Here is a 22,099-nt window from a genome sequence, read left to right on the forward strand (position 1 = left end):
CTTGCTTTATCATAATGCATTAAGAAGTTTTTCTAAGCGAGGTATATTATGTCAAATATTTAAATTAGCATATATTAATGCAGCAGTATAACCACTGACTTGAAAAAGATTATACAGTATAGAAAGTGATGCTACAGGCAGCAGTTTCATACTTTAAGTATGATTCTTGTATTTTAGATCTTAATTGCTGGTTTTCCCACATGGAGTTTTTTCCTATTTACAAAATTTGAAACAATTGCAGAGGAAAATGTTTGTTTTTTTTTTTTTTGTTTTTTTTTTTTTTTTTTTTTCTCTGCATGGAATAGGTGAATTGTTTCAAACATCATGTATCACCAGAACCAGAGCCTGATGCTCAGTGATGTTCACTCCCTGTCTCTGAAATATGAAGCAGCATATTTATGAGGTGGAGGATAATTCATTTTTTTCTAAAACGTTAAGGATTTATGTAATTATACCAATAGTTCCATACAGAGCACATACAAATCAATAAACTATAGGAAATATCTGTAATGAAAGGTCATACAAAATCCTTTCTGAAAGCATGGAACACAAATAAAAGTTTTATCAAAACGAGACTTCTGAAATATTATGGATTCAAATCTTATCCGTACTCACTTAATATGTCTGTCTGATACTTTAATTTATGCAGAGCAGTTCCTCATTCTTCAATTACTTCAAGTACTTCCATTAATATCAGTGTTGCAGATTACAGTTGTACCAGGCTTACTAAAACATATCATATTAACATGTTATTTTTCTGTCCATTCAGAAGACTGTAAGATATATGTTTCACCACCATGTTTAAACATGATTGTTTTGTAGAATAAACAAGGCCTAAAGAATAATGACTTTAAGTTAATTAAAATTTGATTTAATGAATTTCAAGGACTGCAAATTAATCCTTTAAACAGGGGTAAGGCTCCTTGCGAGAGTCTTACTTATATAAGACTTCATAAGCAACATATAGAATATAAAAAGTAACTTCAGATATCTGTCGTCCTCAAACTTACAGCATCAGTTACGGACTTTTTTCCTTTATGGAACAAGGAAATATACTTTAAGAGCAATGGGGAATTACCTAGATTGAAGTGGGAAAGTGTTACTCAATTGAATAGATTTTCTTCCTTTTATAAAATATAAATTTATAGGATCCTGTCAGACACCGATTGTATACGATCCATCTTTGTTTTAAGGTGTTGCATATTTCAAGGAACCACTTGCAATATTAGTGATTTTTTTAGTAATATGGGGACCAGAATACTAAATTTCAGTATCCACACTGTAAATGTGCCATTCTGGTCATAACAAATTCATCTTTCTCGCTAGCTATTTCTGGCTGTGAGAATGAAGTGAGACTCTTGGTCCTTCTCAAAGCATGTTTGCTAATAAAATTCATCAATATATCTGATTAAGTCTTTCACAGTCACTTACATCCGGTAGCTTATTTATTGGGCCAATTTCTGTTTTGACACTGAACCTCCAAAGCAAATTAAGTAAAGATACAAAAGGCTAGTAAGCAATACAGGTCTGTTTGGCCTCCTCTTGCAGAAAGAAAATATAGTGGGATGCAATGCAAAAGAACTAAATTAAGCCCAGAAATAAGAGGTGCTGCAAAGATTATCCTGTTAAATTATTTGTAATACCAGTGCAGAGGACTCAGACAATTTTTTATACCGAAAAGCCCCTCAATACGCATGATTATCCTCATTTGTTCCAAACTATAAGCACGAAAATTAGGATTATGGGATTTATCAGATTTTATTTTTCTTTTCAGTAGAACCAGCAGGAGCATTTTCATTACATGTTCATCCCTTTTCTTGCCCGTGATAAAATTATATAGTCTCTAAGCCATGAAGGGTTCTGCTTTACTTTCAGAAATGCAGAGAATCCTCAGTCAAGTCACCAGGATGGGAACAAAGACCCTGGCAGAGGCCCTGCTGCAGTGTGGCCACCGCAGCTCAGCCGCGGTCCTGCCCTACACGGGCTCAGGCATCTGCTCAGCCCTTCTCAGCAGCTCCATTCCTCTCTCTTCTCGAGGAGACTTAAATCTGACTAATGAATCTGACGGCTATTTGCTAAAGTCTGCGTGTTTCATAAATAGAACCGATCCCGAAGAGTTGGTTGAGAGGAAGGTAATCTGATTTGTAGTTATTGATCACTTCCAGCAAAAGCCTTCCTGGCCTTGTAAAGGCAAGCAGAGGCAGAAATTTGGAGAGAAGATTAATTTAATGCTTGGGTTTATTTGAGATAAGATATTCATATACACAAATGTTTGTAGGTTTATGTCCCATTTTGCAGTTATAAATATTTATCTGAGTGGTCTCAGTGAATGCAGTCTGATTTTTAATGTGTATATATATTTGTACCTCAGTGTAAAGATGCATCTTGATTCTGAGATGTGCGTGAGATTGATTCTTCACGATGCAAGTGGCTCCATTGTCACGATGAAACTATTCTGTGCAGTAAATGTGTATGCAAATCTTTGCCGGATTAATTCCCAAGTTGTCAGAACCACAAAAGTTTTCAGGAGAAGCCAGCCAAATACGCAAACTGAAAAAAAAAAAAAAAAAAACAAACATGAAAAAACAAACCCTAGATTATTTAATACATCTTTTCTAATATTCTCTGGTTTCTGTAGATGTAAATAATTCTTTAAACAAGACTAATGAAGATGGTTTCTTTTTCAAGACAGGCCTTTCCTGACTTTGGGTATTGTCCATCAGACCTAAGAAAAGTGTCTCTTGGACATCTGTGTTCTTTTTGATCTGGGTAGTGATTAATAATTGCTGTGAGAAAAAATCATCTTCAGTGGTGCTTCAGAAACTAAAGATGATTTTCATAATCTGCAAAATCAGCATGCCTTTTTTTTATCAGACCCAAAGGATTGAGAGGTTTGGTGATAACTTAATGTTCATGGTACTTTCTCCTTTATTCAGTTTCTTTTGCAGCATTGCGGACGAGGAGTGAGTAAGCAGTTCCCCATCCCTCTTCAGTGGAGATGGACCTGATATTGATAAACTTTCAGTGAAGACTTCTTTCAGTCATCCCACAGTCCCTAGACCATCAGTAGGTTCTGCCTGTGCCACCGGTCTCCTCATTGAAAGGACTGACTGAGACACATGATGAAAACTAGTGGCTTTGGTTTCTAAGCTATTTGCTTGGGTATTTTTTCTCGTTAAGTAAAGCAACAGAAGTCAGCAACTCTAAATGGAGCTGAGAGACATGTGTAAATGGTTTAGGAAAACAGCAGTTAGTCCTGATCCAAAAAAAAATAAAATAAATTAAAAAAAAAAAAAAAAAAAAAGAAAGATGGGACTTAGTTTGTCACCAGGAAGCTATAGGTCAGTGTGTGCGTTTCGATTGCCCTCTCATCTGTAAGAGTTTGCCTCTTACTGAAGTGGCACTGCCTGGTGCAGACGGGCCACCTCCCGGGCATCCTGTGTCCCGCGCCCGCCCCAAGAGCTGCGTGTCCCCAGGCTGTGGTGACTTCCAGCAGCTGTGGAGCCTGGGCTGCGCTGCTGGGATGCGGCAGTCGGTTCGCCAGGCGGCTTCGCCACAGCGGTGTCCAGGCACCCGCTCTCAGTCCGTAGGCCAGGTTATATATAGGTGCTTTAGAAATGGGACTGGACTGGCCAATGTAGTTTCGTTGGCTGATATGGTGACTGGAGGACAGCCATTATTTTTTATATGTGGTTGACATAATTAGTCAGCCACCTAGAGCGATCTCTTTGGCTAGTGCTTTTGGTTCCTTAAAATGCAGAATAAGGAATGCATTAAAACCCGTTACTGTGAGCCCTGTGTATTTATTTTTTCCTTGCAAGAAGTGCTAAACCAAAACCAGCCCCCCCAAAAAAAAAAAATAAAAAATAAAAGCCCAGAGGACCGTTTGGAGGGACGGGTGCTTGGCAGGGTGACAGCAGGCGCCGCAGGTGCGCTCCAGGTGAGGGCGTCCGCCGGCCCTCGGGCGAGCAAAGGCTGAGCCCCGGGAACCGAAACCAGCACAAACCAGGAAACAAATATTCAAGCTGTCCACGTCGGAGACTGCAAAGGAAGCAGGCAGGTCAGCTTGGTTAATCATTACCGAGACGTTCACCGCTGATCATATGACAGGACCCTAGCCGAGATAAGAAAACACCCGTCTCAAGCAGTAAGGGTTGAGAAGCCTCCTTTGCTTAGATGCTCTGACTTTATTGTTTTGCTGTGGGAGAAGCAGGCTCCACGCTCCCCTGATGCTCCCGGAGCTCAGCCCAGCGCAGCTGTCGTGTTGCTTTCCTGTTCCGAAGAGGAAGTGAGAAATTCCCTCCCCATGTGCTCCAGCAGTTTAATACTCAGGTTTCACTCCCGATCCAGGAGCCGCCTGTAATGAGCTCTCAGTGGGGCTCGGAGAGGAGCTTCCATCTGTGCCAAGAGTTGTTTCATTTTGTGCCAAAGGAGGAGGGGGAGAAGAAATCCTGCAAAAAGATAAAACGTTGATGGTACAAAAATTGGCCTGAGGGGTTTGCAGCTGGGAAAAGCGACAGAAAAACAGAAGCAGGGGAACGCGCAAGCGAACAGTATGGGAAACTTTTGTCAGAAGCACTGCGCCTGTTTGGAACCTTATATCCCGTGCTTATTCTTGGGGAGGGATGGTGAGCAGGATGAGAAAGTCGGCCAAGTCTTCGCCAACCTGGCTGTGGTAAGGCATGACTTCCAAGCAGGACAGAAAGACGGAGACAGTAAGAGAAGAGAGAAACCTTTACCTCCACTGCCCGGCCAGCATCTGGTGAATATTTGCAGATTTGTGGCACTCTTCGACTACGAGGCTCGCACCGAGGAGGACTTGAGCTTCCGAGCTGGGGACAAGCTTGAAGTGCTGGATGCGTCCCATGAGGGCTGGTGGTACGCTAGGCTCCTCCTGCCAACGGGGTCAGCCTGTCCTGGCCGTAAGCTCCAGGGCTACATCCCCGCCAACTACATAGCTGCAGACCAGAGCATCGAAGCTGAGCCGTGAGTAACCCACGCAACGCACGCCGCGGTCTCTTTTCTGTTAGGTTAAATGGGTTTGGGGCAGGAGGTTTTATACAGCCTTTTCTCTTGCTGAGTGGTGCCCTGTCACACTCAGCCTCCAGTGATCCCACTGGCGATACTGCTAGTTGGCACGTGCGAGGAGGATCGCAAGAAAATCAATGAGAAAAGTCAGAGTGTTGAGGGCTTTGTTTTGGTTTAAACCATTTCTCTCTCTGATATGCCCTCAGCACCTGCTTAAGAAGCGTGTGGGAATATCAGGTTGGTTACCACTGTGATGGTCCATTATTTTTATGGGTATAACAGTAAGTGTGTGTCAGGTGCTTACCAGGAGAGTGAAAAGGTATGACCCCTGTCCCAAGCAGTCAGTGTTCAGCCTAACCAGCTGCAAAGTTATAAATTAATCAGAGTTTCAGGAAGCTACCTTTACACCTTTGCATCTTACAAATTATGGCTGAGTCTCCAACAGATAAGTTTTTTATGGTTTTCTCTACATTACTTATTTCTTCTTTGGTGGCAAATCTCTGCTCTCAGGACAAACTTAACTGGAGTAAGTACTGCAAAGGACAAAAGAGTGAATATAGTAACGGAGTACAAATTGAATTTATTAAACTTTTACAGAGGTTTAATTATGCAGCCCATGCTTTTCTGCCGCTTCAAAACATGTCCAATCTTATTTAATATTCTGAACTAGAGCAGAAAACACACAAAATCAGTTACTTGGCTCCCTAGTGAGGATGAGTAAGGTCTGAGTCAGCCTGGGATCCAGAGTTATTTATGTGTGTTGCAGTCAGAGGCAGTGTTTGCTGAAATAGGTCTGACTGCAGCTCCAGAGGTATGTTTTGGCAAAAATTATCAGCGTGGAAAGAGACAGCAGAAATGGCATTCATTATTAGTTTCAGAATTAATGTTGGCTTCAGGGGGATGATGTTGCAGCTTTTCAGTTAAATCTCATTTTGGACCTGAAATATCATCTCCGGTCTGATCTGCCCACCGTACTGCCAAGGGCTAGGAAAATTGGCTCAGATATGATTATGCCAGTCTTTTATCAGCTGTAGGATTTGTGCTAAAGACATCTTAGGGCAACCGTAAGATTCTTCTCTAACCCGAAGACCTTAATTTCAGGAGTCTGACCATCTGTTTCTGTTTCTGTATTCAGGCAGACAACCCTTTCAGTGGTCATGTTCAAAAGAATTCTTCCAATTGCAGAAATTAATCTGCAGGGAAGGCATTTTCTGAACCACTAGAAAAATGGTGGTAGGCTCTAATTTAACTCAGCTTGGCCTTTGCTCTCTTTGAAGAACTAGTTTTATTACGAGTCGTCTAAGATTTCTGCTTGCTGTTAATACTTTGAAAGTAATTTTGCACAGTTATACAACAGTCTCAGCTCTTAAGGTCCCTCTTATCTTTCTATACCTACAGCATCAAATACGAAGTTAAGTTTGCCAAAGTGCATTGTTGCATAACCTCTGTTTTTTTTTTTTTTTTTCTTGTTACAGAATCGATTTTATTTTATTTTACTCTTTTTATATACCTTTCTCCCTTTATTAATAAAGACTAAGTTTTGGCAAAAGATCTTTCTTTATAGATTTTTAGAACACTGGAGAGGAGAAAATAGAGAGCTTTTACCGCTCTCAGATGAAGTCATTCCTCCAAAAAGAGTTTTTAATTTTGTACCAAAACTTATCTGGCTAAACATGTTGCCTTTTCTCAGATTTCCTTCTAAGTCAGTTGGCTTTAGTGATCTTCATACGTCTACAAGACTGTCTGCTGTCAGGCCACACACATATAACCATGAACTAACTCAGGTTGGAAAGGACGTTTGAAGGACATTTAAAGAAGTCGTCCCAAGTCAACCGTGGCCAAAATAAAGTTAGACCTGTTTGCGTAGTTGAGCATTTCCAGTTGAGCTTTTCCCCCTCATGGTGAGGATTTTTTGCCTTGTATCCAAGTAGAATATTCCTTGCTACCGTTTCCTCCAAGAGTTTCCTTTCACCCACGCTCTGCATTTCACACCTCTGTTATGCTAGTGAAACAAGAGCAACAGTAATGATCAGTTTAAGGAACTAAGCCTTATTTTCCTTTAAGTAAAAGCATGAGGGTGAAAAAAGTTATCCTAATGTCTTTTTTATTAAAATTCAATGCTTTAATCATATTCTCTACCCAAACTTTAAATTTCACTTATTTCATCTTTCCATTTTGATTTGAAATAGCTCTCTCCTTTGGTGCTGGCCAATTGCTCGTAGCCATGACAGACATTTGTGGAAATAGGAAAAGTTTATATTGCATCCTTGCATGCTTTGTACCAGTTCCTTATGGTCCCAGCACAGAACTGACAAAGAATGGAAGATTTACAATCTCATGTTCACCTGACAAAATTCATATATACTGTATATTTGCATTGTGTTGTTTATGCTTTGCAATATTTGCCAGACACAGCTGAGTCTTTGAGCTAGTTGGGTGCACATTTCCTAGCACCAGCTAGCTTCTGTATATCTGCAGAGACAATGGGAATTTTAGCTTATTTCTGGACTGTATCTCCATCTTACTGGATCAAGGCAAACTGGCTAAACTGTTCTGGGAAACAGACTTGATTCATGGTATGACTCTTAAAAAGCTTGGGAAGAAAACTAAACTGACCATCTTCTTTAACAGCTGATTTCACCATGTTTGTATATAAACATTTTAAAAAATTACATTCCTATGCAAGCAACATACTCCATAAATTCACTTAAATAAAGGGATAGAGGGGCATGAAATATTCTATAAGTCATGGAGTGACTTAGAGATGACAGGAATACTATGTAACTTTAGCCAATATATGCCTGAAAGCTGCATGCCGAGCAGTCACATTTCTTTCGTTAATCATTTCAGTTTTGCCTCTAGCCTTCAAGATTATTAACATCAAAATATATCTGGGCCTTTTTTAATCAACATTTTGACATGGTCTTTATTACAGAGACAGTTAGAGATCAGAAAGTCCATCTGAATCTGTGTTGTCCTTTCTGGCAGAACATAATGCTAGGTAATTTCTTGCTTTCCACAAGTGCTGCAGCAGACCATTTTGTCTCCTCGCTGAAGTGTCTGTGATTTTTTTTCAGGGAGAAAGGCTTGTCTGAACTTTTCCTTGGTAAGAAAGAGAATGAAGTAAAGAAGGAAAGTGAGAAACTTTTCTTCCTTGTCCTCATTTAGATAGCGGTTTTCTTCCTGGAAGTCTCTGACTTCTAATATGACTGAGGTAGTACTGATAAGGTGGATCAATAACTGGATGAAAGGGCAGAAAGGATCCCCAATTTCTCCAGTCCAGGGAAAACAAAAATTAAATGCTGTTTATAGCAGAGGGAATTTTCGTGTATCCTTGGCTATCAGAATGTTCAAGCAGAACTGAGAAAGGATGAGATTTCTTTACTGTGTTGCTTTCCTCAGACCAAAGTTTATTGGTAGAAATTTTATGCTAAAATTGAAAGGAGAGGTTTTTTTATATTGTATTTTGTTAATGTATTTATATTACATTGATATTAAATAATATAAGTAACTTATGACAGAAGTCAAACACTTCCTCTTTGTGCATGGTATCTTATTAAAAAAAAGTTTCCTTCGCTTCCTTCCTTTGGCTTGAGTGTGAATGACTCAGATGAAATCAATAACAATGTGTGTGAACAGGGGAAGGGGCAAAAAAGGTAAATCTGTGGCATGGGTTCTGCCTGCTGCAGCACTGCAGTCCAAATGTGTGCTGCATAAGATTAAATATGTCCAAGAAATGCTTACTTGCTACCATGAAGGCTCTTTTGAACAGACTGAGGAAACAAGGCCCTTCATTTTTATATTTACCAGTAAAGCATCTTCTTATTGCTGATCTTTTCCAGCACCTGCAGTTCTCCTTATACTAACAACAACCTGTCAGGTGGGGGGATTGTGAAGGGATTGTGCCTGGTGTCTCTGGAGACAGGTCTGTGCTCCTGGCCCTGCGTGGGGTAGGTGGGACAAGGCAGCTGGGGAGTGGAAGCACCCATCTGGCAAACCGTAGTCACCCAGTGAACTTTCACTTCCTGAGGAAATAAATCGGTTAGTAGAAAAATGTTATTTTACTTAATATGTGACCAAAAGCAAATACAGACTACGCTAATGATGAATTAACAACTGTAAGAACACTTGGTGCTTTACTCCTCCCTGCATCACAGGCAGCAGTCAAAACCACAAGCCACACAGATTTTTAATTTCTTAGGAAATTCGAGTGAGGTTGTATCTGCTGCATCCCATGACTTCAAAATTCTCTTCTTTCTGGGTTTAGACACATACCATTTAGAAAAAGGGAAGCAAAAATGCTATTGGAGATGCAGTCACATAATTTAACTTGCATGTCCAGCAAAGGATGATCAGAAAGAGCAATTCGACCAACGCCAAAATCTGAATTAAAATATATAAATTTCCTTAGCAAAGAGTGTGACCTTCCTGTCTCTGTGTTCTTTCTGTGCCTGTTATTCTGAACTATAAACAGGAACCATAGTAACGCATTCACCTGCTCTTATTTTATTACTGCCAGTTGTTTTAACTAAACAAGAAAATGACATAGCACAAATTGTTATGGACAACAAATATAGCCCAGCTGTACAGTTAGATTTAATGAAGCAAAAATGAAAAAAAAAAAAAAAACAACAACGTCTCACTGTTGGAGTGACATGAATTCTTTTTTTCTAGAGGCAAGGTAAAATGTACTTAGAGGGGGGCTCTCGCCTGCCATCCTAATGGACCTGTTGGCTGTTTATGGAAAGGCAACTTCATTCTGTGTGTTCATGCCAACATTATTGACAGAAGACTGATGTGCTCAGGGAAGTAAATCCACGCAAATTTCCAGTAGATTAGGTCAAAGAAGATCACAGGAATTACTTTTAACTTTCGCCATTTTCAGAAACATTCCTTATGTCAGAGAGATTTCTTATGTAGGTATTTCCCAGCTGGTGAAAACCAAGCCCCGGATCTAATCAATGAAACCTCACCAGTCAATTCTACAATGAGCTTTTTAAACAACCCTTTGAAACCAGAAGTGACTTGTAGGTTATTTTTTGTCAATCTCCATAATTCCTTCACCTTCTGTGACCTGACCCAGCTTTAACTATTTCATACATTGACTGAATCTGAGTTACTGTGTGTGAACAATAAAACATTCACTGGGCTGACCTGTTTCACACTTTTTGCAAAGTCAGGCTTACAGGGTTTCTTTGGCTCATGTGGGTCATTTTTCAAAGTGGTATTTAGAGCCAAAATGTCTAAAGGCTCTTTTTAAAGTGAAACCTTAGATTTTGCTGGACACCTCAGAAAACTGAATGTAATCCACTGTGGTTTCGGTGCACTCCCTCTTTCCCTCTCTCTCATTCCTCTCACTGTTACAGTACAAACTCCTGAAGTCACCACCAGAATCAGCAGTAACCCTTGTACTGAAATTAACTAGTAAAAACTGTTAATTCCTATCACAACTCCGCAAAGTAGTAGTAGGTTGTTCTTACATTCTTGGAACCTGTTAAGTACAAAAGCTATTCTCATGTAGTTTTTTGCAGGAAAGTTTTCTTTATCACTAAAATATGTATTTATTATAAATTGTTGAAATGGCGGTATGTGAACTCATTTAAAATTCCGTATTTTCTTTCAACTGATATACTTTATGTATGTGCTTTTGTGCATGCATGCACATGTACACACACGCAACAGAAAGTTTCTAAGACTGATACTCTTAAGACTGTGCAAAACAGCCCTGTGAGACAAGGTGTGCATTGCAAAGCCAGACCTTGCGTTTGATGTTTTCTGACCTTGTGTTCAGAGCATCTGAAGTACTCAGTTTGGAACTGCCGTGAGTGTTTTGAAGTGCCTCCCTTGAATTTAAATGATTGAATACTACAGAAAGACCATGAATTTAGTCACTTAACTTTCTTAGTTGTGCTGAACGTTCCAGTGATGTCTTCATGAACATCTCAAACTTCATTTCTGCTCATTTCTTAAATATTCAGAGATACACTGAACACAGAAGGAGGTGGTTGGCAGAACTGTGAAATGTCAGATTTTGTATTGTGACAGCAGTATTTACACATCCATGTGCACCCATGTCCAGAAAGGGGTGTCTCTGTTCAGAAAGGTGGAAGGAATGATGGCACTGTAGACGATCAGTTCATGCAAACTTGCCTAATTTAGGTCACTCATTTTCCGGCAGCGTGGTTTTCTAAATATATAACATTGTCTATTCAAAATCTGAGAAATGAAGAAATTTCTTCCTACCTTGTCTTTATTTGAAATGAGTGTGTACGTTATACATTATGATCACTATATACTAGTTTCCACTGTGAAACCCGGGTGACCTTTACAGTGCCTTTTAGAAAAACAAAGACCATATACTGGTCAGAATAACTCAATAGTCATGCTTGATGTTTTTTCTTCAGACTCAGTAGGAACAAGCATTGTGCGTGCTAGCCTGGATTGGTTGGTTTTGAGCAATGTTGTTGGCAAAAACATTTGCCAGGTATTATTGTACAATGGTTGCTGATTCCTCAATAGTTGTCTCTGATGGCTCTCCATGCAGCACAATACAGAGCTGTGCAGACCCGAGTGATCTCTGAGCAGGTTTAGAACTGAAAAATAGTAACCAACTGTTCAGCCAGGATAAGAAGTACTAAAGCTGGGCTGATTTTAAACGAACTGGGTCAGGTATCTCTGTGAAGAATTATCTTGTAACATGTAAAAAGCACTACTGGTTATAGAAGACTTTGGGGCTTTTTTTTTTTTTTTTTTTTTTTTTCTTGTGTAGGATCACATCTGTACTGAAGAGATTAAGCGGTAAAAATATAAGAGATACCCTACGAGGTCAAACTAATGGCCCCTCTAGCCCCGTTATTCTGTTTCAGAAAGGATATTATGAAAAGTGCACATGCCCATCCATTTTCTTTGATCTATTCCCTTTGTACTTCACCAGAGGCAGGGAACTATTGTATAAGCAATGTCAGAGGGTACGTCACTGCCATGTCTAATTATGGACCTATTGTCAAGTCTGTTTAGCAAAAGTGTAAGTGTTGACACTGCACAATTCTTTATTTCTGTCTGTGGGCAAAGACCAAGCTATTAGGGAAAAAAAACCCAGCCAAACAAAAAAAAACACAAACAAAACCCAAAACCTACAAAACCCCCTCTTATCTCTGCAGAAAGTTTTGTATTACTAAACAAGTATTCGGCTTTTTTTCCTGGATTGGTGATTGCTTAGTCATGAGTCACTCAAAAAAAACCATCTACACTCAAAATAAATAGGCACAATAGGAAATGGTAGCTGCTGCACGAGTCCCTGTGAAATTCAGGCACTGGTCCTTTACGGACCACACCGATCTGCCCCCTCTATCCAAATGCACCCGTGTCAGCCCGGGCTGCTGACCTCGGTGACTTTACCCTCACAGATTTACCCATCAATTCATTTTTTTTCCTATCAAAGATGCACAATTAAACCCAGGATGTGTCCCTGTTACTATCTTACAGACATTATCTTCTAACATGAGGCTATAGCAGAGATGCCTTGTGCGAACATTATAATAATGATGCAGCCATCCAGTAGCCTAGTGTAGACAACACAAGATTTACCTGCACTTTAATTTTAAAAAAGATTAAAAACATGATTAATCAGAATTCAGATATTTTTCTGTAATAAAATGTTTTGTTCAAGTTATGCAAGAAAAGTATGCATCGCAAAGAAAGAATATAATTTATTAGGTGATATTTTTAAAAGACAAAATATTATTACATATTTATTACTATATGTAAGAGAAAAAACAATTTTCAGTGATTTTTAAATGAAACTTTGTGGGACATATTCGAAGACCCTTCTTCTGTTAGAACTTTAAAAATAAGAGATTGAACTCCTTTGGTTAAGAAGCTTATTCTTCATTTGAATTTTCTTAAATATTGACATTCAGGTTTGCACCTCATAACTGTGTAAAAAGACCCATAAGAGTTACAAGAAATTAGGATGGAAATCTACATCTTTGCAGTTTTCAATTCTCCAGACATGCCTAGAATTCAGCTGGAAATAGCCTTTCAGAAGATCAAACAAAATATTGATCATGAATGCATTCCTTTTCTTTATCACTTAAACCAAGTAGAAATGCATACTGTTTTTTCTGTGCTGGTACACTAATCTTAATCAATGAAAACTGGAAAAACAAAGCAGCGTGTTAAATAATAAGTGATGGTTCCATAATGGATTGCACTAATTGACATTTTCATTACTTCTATGCAGACTACTCTATAATCTATAATATTTTACATTATAAATTTATCTACAATAATGTTGGCGAACATTTCTGCTCAGCTTTCTCTCACTAAAGCAGATATACTGGTAGTTTAATGAATAATACTTTTCTGTATTCATAGCACAAAAGATTTTGCAGCTCACCTTTCCAAACCTCACGGCAAAATAAAAGAAAAAAAAATAAATCCCAGACTCACGTGTGGGAACGGATATATGCCATGAATTTCAGAAATTATGAGAACTCACAAACCTCAACGTTCATTTTGAAGCTACTGATCTCTTCAGTTAGTGGAAGCCTCTGTCAGGGTATGGGGAAGGAGCCTCTGCTCCTCAAAGGCTGTGTGGAGAGAGGAGCTGTACTCGAGAACACGCGGAGGCAAACCCGAGGGATGCGTGAGAAGGGAGGTGGTGGCGAGGACAAGCCTGCTCGGCCTCACTCACCACTAAGGGCACGCGGCGGGTGGGAATGCTGCTTTTTTCAAGAAGGTTATCTGAGGACCTTGGCAATGCGGAGAGGGAGGGAGACGACCACGCAGAGATGCCAAACCTGACCGAATTAATGCCAACAAAGACGATAATCAGAAGTAAATCCAGTCAGGTGCACTAATTGATGGGCTGTCAAGAAACAGCAGGCAAACTCAGGCTTTCCAGCTGATACTGATGTAAACCTGGGGGTTTCGGGATGATGTTAGAGGGGGGGGGTCTGTGGAGCCACGTCAGGGGATGAAGCAAGGTTTAGGGGATGAAGCAAGGTTTAGGGGAAAGGGATGAGGGAGGAACAAAAAAGGGGGGGGTAGACAGAAAGGGGTATAAAAGGTGCTGCTCATATGTAAAACAGAGCCAGTCAGTACACTCGTCTGGCTGAGCCCTGTGCCTGCCCACACTCCGTCCTGTCTTCTTGCTAAATCCCTTCCTGACCCTGTCTGTGTGTAACCTTACCCTCCATCCCACGTGTGGGTGCTGCCAGGACGGAGCCCAAACAACCTGGGGGGGGGGGGACCGGTGCGACCGGGTACTGGGCCAGCAACCGGAGTCAGAGCCGGGGTGCAGGTCCCCCCTGGCCCGCGGCGGCAGCTGCTGGAGCGAGCGGGGCCTCGGTGCCGGAGGACGGAGCGGGTGGGGGGTCTTGGCCCCCAGACGCTGGGGTACATCTCAAAACCAGCTGCCGGGGGGACCGGGGGGTGTGGGGGGTGTGGGGTGTGAGGCGAGGGTGTGCCCGCAGTCGCTAGCGGCCTTCTGGCCCTGCCAGCCGAGGGGGAGGAGAAGGGGACCGTGCTCGTGTTCTGCGGGAGCCCTGCACACGGGTGCTGTCGAGGGCAGCGCCTCGTGCCTGCGTGCCCCTGGGACACGTGCTCAGCTCCACCGCTGGGTGAACCTGGAAGCGGGAGAGCAGCCGCCACATCCCTCAGGCACGGGCAGAGACCCTGTGTCCTCGGGCTGGGCTCCGGCAGCTGCTTCTAAACCCCCTCCGTGATCTCCTTTACTTCAACGAAGAGAGTCTTGGCTGTCTGTTCCTTTTATTGTATGCTTTTTCCCAAACTCCTACAGATTTATGAATGTTTACAAGGCTTGTATATATTCTCAGCCACTGACATGGATGAATCAGTTTAATTTTTATTCATAGAAAGTCACCTGATTTTTTTTTTTTTTTTTTTTTCCTGTTCCAGAGTGACAACTTGATTAGCTTGGAAAGATAATTATTAGTTTTATGAATATCTGAAAGGAAATAAAAGAGAAAATAAGATCTTGTTCTTGCTACAGATCTAAAATGCTTGAAAAATCACCCAGGAACTTCCTTTGGTACTGACGTACCTTTCTGACATGGAGTTGTGATCTCTTGCAAAAGTAGCCATGTGTGTGGGTCTCGGGCTGATAATATGCACACCGATACAGAGTTTGATGTGCTCCAGCTTTACTTCTGGAAGTCAAAGGTGTCTTTATTGTGTCACGCTTCCCATTTGTCACCCTGAAAAGGTTACCCTGAAAACTGGGAGACTGGTTAAGAAATTTGTCCCCATGCGAGAGAACCGTTCTGTCTTTTGGCTCAGGGTCACAGTTCCTTTCTGAGACCCTTGGGGACAGTGTTCTGTTTTTTATTCCACTGAAAGTTGACCTGAGAGAGAGCACGAGTCTGCTCGGGCTGCTGGCAGTAGGCTGAGGAGGTATGTGCCCAAGAGAGAGCTCTGTACAAAACGGATGGAGAGATCTGCTCCGCCACCAGTGTCCTGTGCAGGCAAGGGAGGATTTTTGTTTCTGAGGGTTTCTGTATTCTATGCTGAGATGAGTTACCCTGTGAGAAAAGAAAAATAATTTCTCAGGAATGATTTTCTCAAGAAAATCAATTGAGTGCTTTGGGAAGCCGTAATGGTTTAAGTGAATGTATGATTGAACATTTTCTTGTCCTTCTGAGTTTCCCTTAATGTTAAATCAATTGGTGTTATTAGTGTTCTCTGTACCATGTTAACATTAAGGCTACCTCAAGGTTTCAACTTTGTTCCTCAGTTGCTATAAATAGCAGAGTTATTGCTACTTTTATAGTATATTATGGCAGCATATTGGTACTTTTGTTCATGCATGTGTTAACAAATGCATACAGGTACTACTAGCATTGATGCAAGATTTTACAACGCTGTTTGGAAGACTGTGCAGCAATCATAGGGTCTGAGGAACACATTTTAAGTTTTTCTAAAAAGAGGTGGTTGTATGGCTATGTTTCACACCCAACATCCCAAAACCAATAGTAGCCTTTCACTGATTCCAAAGACAAGTTGTTTTAAAACAAGTTTTAAATGCAATGAAGTCCTTATCCAGGTTCAAAACCACTACTGGGAACAAACTTTGATGATTGACTTCAGTCTCTTAAATTGGAAAAACGCCAGGGACTTATGTAACTAAAACACCCCAGAAAAAAGTAATATAGCACTTTCATCTACTCTTTATTTTCTCATATAGAAGAGTTTCAGAGCAGATTAAGTAATACAGCATGCAGATGATCAATATTGTGGAGAATGAATGCAAATGTTGAAATTAATTACGCAATAGTGAAGTGGAACCTCACAGGATGAGACTTATTTATGGAGGTTTCTGCAAATCAACTCCATCAGACTGTGATTTGGCTGCTGGTTTATTATCTTTTGTTCCTGTTGTGCACTGAAAGTAGTATTGGGTGAGATATGCTAATTTACAGAGCTCATGCACTTGGCCTTATAATACAATCCCTACAGGAGAAATAGTCACTTCCCAGTCATTAGAGTGCGAGAGTAGCCAAAGTTGCAATGGTTTGTCATCCTGAAGCAGACTCAGCAAATTAGTTTCCATGTTTGCAGCACAGTCAACTGCTATTAACGACTATTGAAAAATTAATGTAGTATAATGCATAATCCTTTACAACGGAATCACACAACAGTACAGTTATGGCCTACTGAAATACTTACTAAAAAGCTTTATACACAACATGTCATGGATTTTTTTAGACTAATGCCCAAGTAGTCTTTATGTTTACAAGACAGTATGCTTGTTCTAGACTGTAAGAGGAAATGCCTGCCTCTGTGGTGGGTTTTACCACCCTTACTCATTGTTGAATGTTACCTTATCCCACACAGTTACGTACTGTAAAAGTCTCTAAAGCCCTGGCAGGCCCTTTCTTTAGGGCACAGTTTATTATTTCCAACAAAAACAACGGAATAACTCAAAACAAATATATTTCTTAGACCAAAACAGACTTTAGAGTCTCGGAGTCCTTTCTGATGCACCTGCTGCCTTGTTCTTAAAAGCTTATTATCTCCTGCAGTTTCTTCAGCTGGATTGCCCCAGGGATTTGTTAGTGCAACCTGGGGCTCCTGTTGGGTCTCAGGTATACACAGGGTCTGTCTGTCAGGGTGCGTGGGCATTTCAGAGGTTTGCTACGGTTACGCTGCAGTCGTTGAGATTGTGTGGAGTAAGCTACTGTTCGGTGTTAGAGTCAAGTTTTCAGCAAGTAGTAAAATTAAAACCTTTGTTTTTGTTTTGTTTTTTTTTTTTTTTTTTTTTCAAAGGCACTATGCAATCTAAGTGTGGCGAATCTGGACCTGGAGTCTAGAAGTATAAAGCTTTCTTTCTGGCAATAAGCTGCGGTTTCCCATTTTGCTGAAAAGAAATGGGAGCAAAGGTTCTGCCTAATTTTGGTGGTAGCTCATGTACAGTGAGTCCCTAAAGGATTAGCTCTGTTGTAACAGTGGTACGTTCTCCAGATTACTGCATATAAGCACACTGTATATTCCAGCAAAATAGTGAATATGGTATGTTAGAGATGTAGGTTTAAATTGACTCGTTGTAATTATAAGTCCTCTGTTTCATGTACCACTTGTGTCCCAGTGGTCACGTTAATGATCAAATAAGTCTGGGAAGAGAGAAGGGAAAAATGGCTCCCTTCTGGAAGAAGGAAGCATTGATGTTTCTTGAGAGTCCCTTATTTTAGTTTTGTATTAAATGAAAATATTTAACATGGTCTGAAACAAAATGAAGGCTATTGCTTGTTTGTATCTTGTTCTCAGATGACTTAATCCTTTCTGAATAAAATTACAAGAAAAAATGCTTGTATTTTGATGGAAACTCCATTTGAAAACAGAAATAAAAAACCCTCTAAATTTGAAATTTTTCAAATTGAGTACCTTTACAAGTTAAGCTGTAATATTTTGCTTAGAAAATATATGGAGAAGTATAACTTAAATTTCTTTCCCTTTCTTTTACTTCTATGTCTCTTCTCTTATCACCTCTTATATTCTGCAGCCTCACCAATAAAACTCTCTCAATTCTAACATAAATTTAGCATTTAAGGAGAAACGCCAACCAGTCAGCTATAATCTGTTAACAAGAACATTAGCAAAATGTTATCCAAAAGCCAAGAGCAAAATGGGATCTGTTATTTTCCAGAACTGTGTATTTTGCATTGTAGTGGTTATCTAAAGAAGAATCACACTGTTGATCTTGAAATACGGAAAATACAGTGGAACTTACAGTGTGTTGCCACAGACAGGCTGTCACTTTCAAGCAAACAGGCAGACTACTACATAGGTGCATAAACTAATGCTAAAGAAAACCAGACTTATTCCACCCACTGACTGTTGTGAAAAGACTCAGAAGCTCCAGGTCCCACATACAACGCATGCAGATAGTCTTCGTTTTAGTTTGTGAGAAGTTATTCAACAAGAAGGATCCGAGCAGTATACATGACTCAGATCTTTATGTATGAAGCAAATTCATTGTTGTTGCGAAAGGTTAAGTGTGCTGCCCTACATAATCATCCCTGAAAACCTGAATTTCTAGTTTCACTTGGAGGAAACTAGGTTCTCATTATGGTAAATGAGTAATCAGAACTGAGCGGTGTCACTATACATGTACATATAAATGATTTTATATTTCAAGTATCGTCCAAGTCATGGTACTTTCTGCAGTGTGTTAAGATTTTAACTGATTGACTTATATAGATACAGAGGGCTGTCGTTACCTAAACAATTTTTTAAAGACTTTGTCTGACTCACTTGTTGCTGATGGTACTCTGTTGAGTAAGGTTTAAACCAATACCTTTAGCAGTGACCTCTAGTCAATAAATATATGATGAAAATGAATGTTAAAGAATTATCTTGGCAAGGTACAAACATGAGTGGTATGATGAACTAAGAAAAGGAAAGGGAAAAGATCTCTAGAGATCAATCCTTACAGTGAGAGTTAGTCTGTGAAATTGTTTCCCCAAGTAGAACTGAAATCATTGCCAAAGACACGTGCCCTGGGGGAGCAGGATAAGCTGGAAACCAGCATTTGCTGAGCAGGTGCAGCGGCTCAGGCAGCAGCAGGTTATAGCCCTTGGGCGGTAAACGCAGTCCTCGGCTTTGTCATGTTTTTATTTTCTCTTCATCGTTGCCTGTTAGCTCTGACTTTCTCCCTTTTCTCCCGCCATCTGCTTGACAGTGTTCTGCTGACCTCTCTGCTTTGAATTTTTGCTGTCCTGTTTTATCCCTCCCTCCTGCAGTATCCTACGCATTCCTTTATTATTAGCTTTAAATTCCTTCCTCTAAAATTTTGTCATTTTTCCCGTGCATCCTTCAGTTTCTGTTAATAAATGACAATGAGAAAAAGCATTAAAAACAATCCCAGGCAAATCTGTAGAAAGGAGGAAGGAGGAAGGGCTGTGTTCCCAAGGGACCTGAAACCCAACCTCAGGTTTTCCAGCCTCTGCACAGTGAAAGTCTGCAAGCCCTTGAGTAATCCTGGGCCCTTCACTGTGTAGATTCTTGTGCCATATCTGGGAAAGCTTGTGTTTTTGAAAAGGCTCATGAAAAGAATCCTTTGAAAGTTTTCATCTTCATGGTTTAGCCTGACTACAGGTTTTTTCTTTTTTTTTTTTTTTTTTATTTTTGCTTGTTTCTTTCTTTCTTTTTTTTTTTTTTTTTTCCTTTTTTTTTTCCCCAATGCTGTCATCGAGTTCACTGTAGACTATAAAGGGAAAATTAAAGCAGCCAGTGCTCATCTCCCACACTCTCCTTCACGCATGCAGTTCATAATTTGTAAAGCACATCTGTTTCTTAACTATGATATATCTGGAAGGCTTTCATCTTTGCAGTGATATTTCCTAATTTCTGGAAATGTCAGCTCTTGGAGAAATTATATTACCTCATTAGTGTTATAATTAAGGCAGCCTAATATTTTCTATCAGAAGAGCTTGTTTAGTTGCTTATAATTATTCCAGGTTTACCTGATTGGATGTGAATTTTCCAGAGTTGATACCAAGCACAGGCTGCCTCTTGCTCTCCCTGAAAGCAAAAAACGTGGCTCAGAACAATACAAGAAATCCTTTGGGCATGTACTTTGGAGGAAAAGTTTGATATTTGGTAGGGGAGATTGCTACATTAAAAGTGTGTCCTGTTTTGCTATCTAACAAAACTTTGCTTCAAACTAACGAAACCTTTGAAAGTAAAATCGCTCTTTATATGCGGGAACCGAACGTATTCATTAGAATTTGACAGCTACATCCTATATTTTTGTTATTTTGGGGAAACCCAGAAAGTGCTTGGAGCATCCCTCTCAGGTGCAGAGAGGACGTGCTGGTGGCACCCTTGACAAACTTCTGTCCCTGCTTCTGCACCGCTGTTGACCCCCAGCAGCCTGCAAACCTGTCGTGCATCAAAAGCTGGCTCAGCAGCCCCTCTGTCCTGCACGGATGCTGGCAGGAAAGAGCGGCACACACCAGCCTGTTTGGGTTTCCATGTGCTGAGTAAGGGCAGTGATCACAGGGTGGCCGTATGATGTAGTAACTGAATAAGACCCCGGAGGATCTCTCTGTTTCCCTCCCTCCGTCTCTTTACCTTTCCATGCATCTCTCCTTGTCTTCTGTGACACAGAAGTTAGCAGCTGTCGTCCTCCAAATCAACTACTACATACTTCACAGTGCTGAATTCCCTGGAAGGCAGGCCCTAGGCGTTTGAGATTGGACATACAAAATTAGTAGAAAATGCTTATAATAGCGCCTTTTTGCCTTAGTCCCTTTCTGTGATGTTGCTTCACTGTAAAAAAAGATTGTACAAGCAGGAGTGCCGCAGAAAGAAATTAATGAATGTTCATAAAGCATTCAGATATTATAGTCGTGAACACTACAATAGAGGCTGCTAGGAAATTAGCCATTCATGTAATTTTATAACTTCTATTGAGAGCGGAGACTAAACAATGTACAGTAAATAAGCGCTATCTACACAATGACAAAACAAAATAGAGGGTAACTATTCAGTGAGCGGCATTCATATTAACACTGTAGGAAGCACTGGCTGTGGCCATGTAATTAAAGATGGTATCATCCTGGATTTTCCTGAAAATGGATGAGTTGATGCCATGAAAGTGATATAAATATTGCCATCTCCTAACTTTGGTGTTCTTGACTTTGCAGTTACAGCTTTCTATGACTGTAGAGTTTGAGGCATTTAAAATGTAAACTTTATATAGTGCTGAAGCTTTTCTTTGTTTTAGCTATTGCACAAGCTTTCTGCATTCCAGAAGAAACTAGGATATATTTGGTTTCAATATAAATAGTATCTACTTTTCATTGTCCTCACCCAAGGCTTTTGCTCTAATTGCACTAATCTTCTTGATCTAAGGGACCTTTTCTTCTCCTCATAGCCTAGCACTATAGGCACAGTTAACACACTCCAGTTAGTCTTCTGGAGGGCCAGCTAACCTGTCTGTCATCACCAGTTCTTCCGTAGTGGAGACTTCTGATTGGGAACCGCAGGAATCACAACAAGCCCTCCCGGCTGATGAAATTTAGCAGTCTCATGAGATTTACCCTAAAATGAGAGGGTACATCCCAGTTGCAAGCACTTATGAAAAATGGGAAGTGAGATGCCATCATGCCACAAAGTGCTGCTCCAGGATAGGATCAGGCTGTCCACTTTAACGATTTCAGTTATTTTTGAAAATAAATTTCATATGACTGATTTTCTGCTATTTCTTCTGTTATGTCTTCATGCTCTTTGAGTGACCTTGCCATGTAGTCCTCCTCAGTAATTCTTCTCCCCTTTCCTCCCTCCTCATTCCTATTGTAGTGATCATGGTTTCTGTGTGACTGTGCCTTACTGCTGACTCAGCCCTCAGTATTTTCCCTTTTAGTTGGACATTCACAAAATTCAGAGTACGTCACAGACCTTTGTCTTTAGTCTTATCTTACCTCCAGTGTCCTGCAACTTGAATGACAAACTGAAATAATCCCCCCTTATCCGAGCTACACCTAGTTATTAAAGCAAGTTCAGTGACTTCAGATATGACATTGTGGAGCTGATTCTGATTGCTCCT

General features: G+C 40.4%; 1 protein-coding gene across 1 annotated transcript in view; it reads left to right on the top strand.

The window, feature by feature from the left end:
- The first annotated feature begins 4,186 nt into the window (after positions 1-4,186).
- FRK (fyn related Src family tyrosine kinase) overlaps positions 4,187-22,099 on the top strand; it is a 55,040-nt gene continuing 37,127 nt past the window's right edge. Inside the window, exon 1 of the mRNA XM_032992898.2 lies at positions 4,187-4,986. Coding sequence (XP_032848789.1) covers positions 4,556-4,986 — 431 coding nt within the window. The 5' untranslated portion in view covers positions 4,187-4,555. The remainder of the gene's footprint in view (positions 4,987-22,099) is intronic.

The sequence above is a fragment of the Tyto alba genome, unplaced genomic scaffold, assembly GCF_018691265.1.
Source record: "Tyto alba isolate M040663 unplaced genomic scaffold, T.alba_DEE_v4.0 Super-Scaffold_22, whole genome shotgun sequence".
Classification (NCBI taxonomy): domain Eukaryota; kingdom Metazoa; phylum Chordata; class Aves; order Strigiformes; family Tytonidae; genus Tyto; species Tyto alba.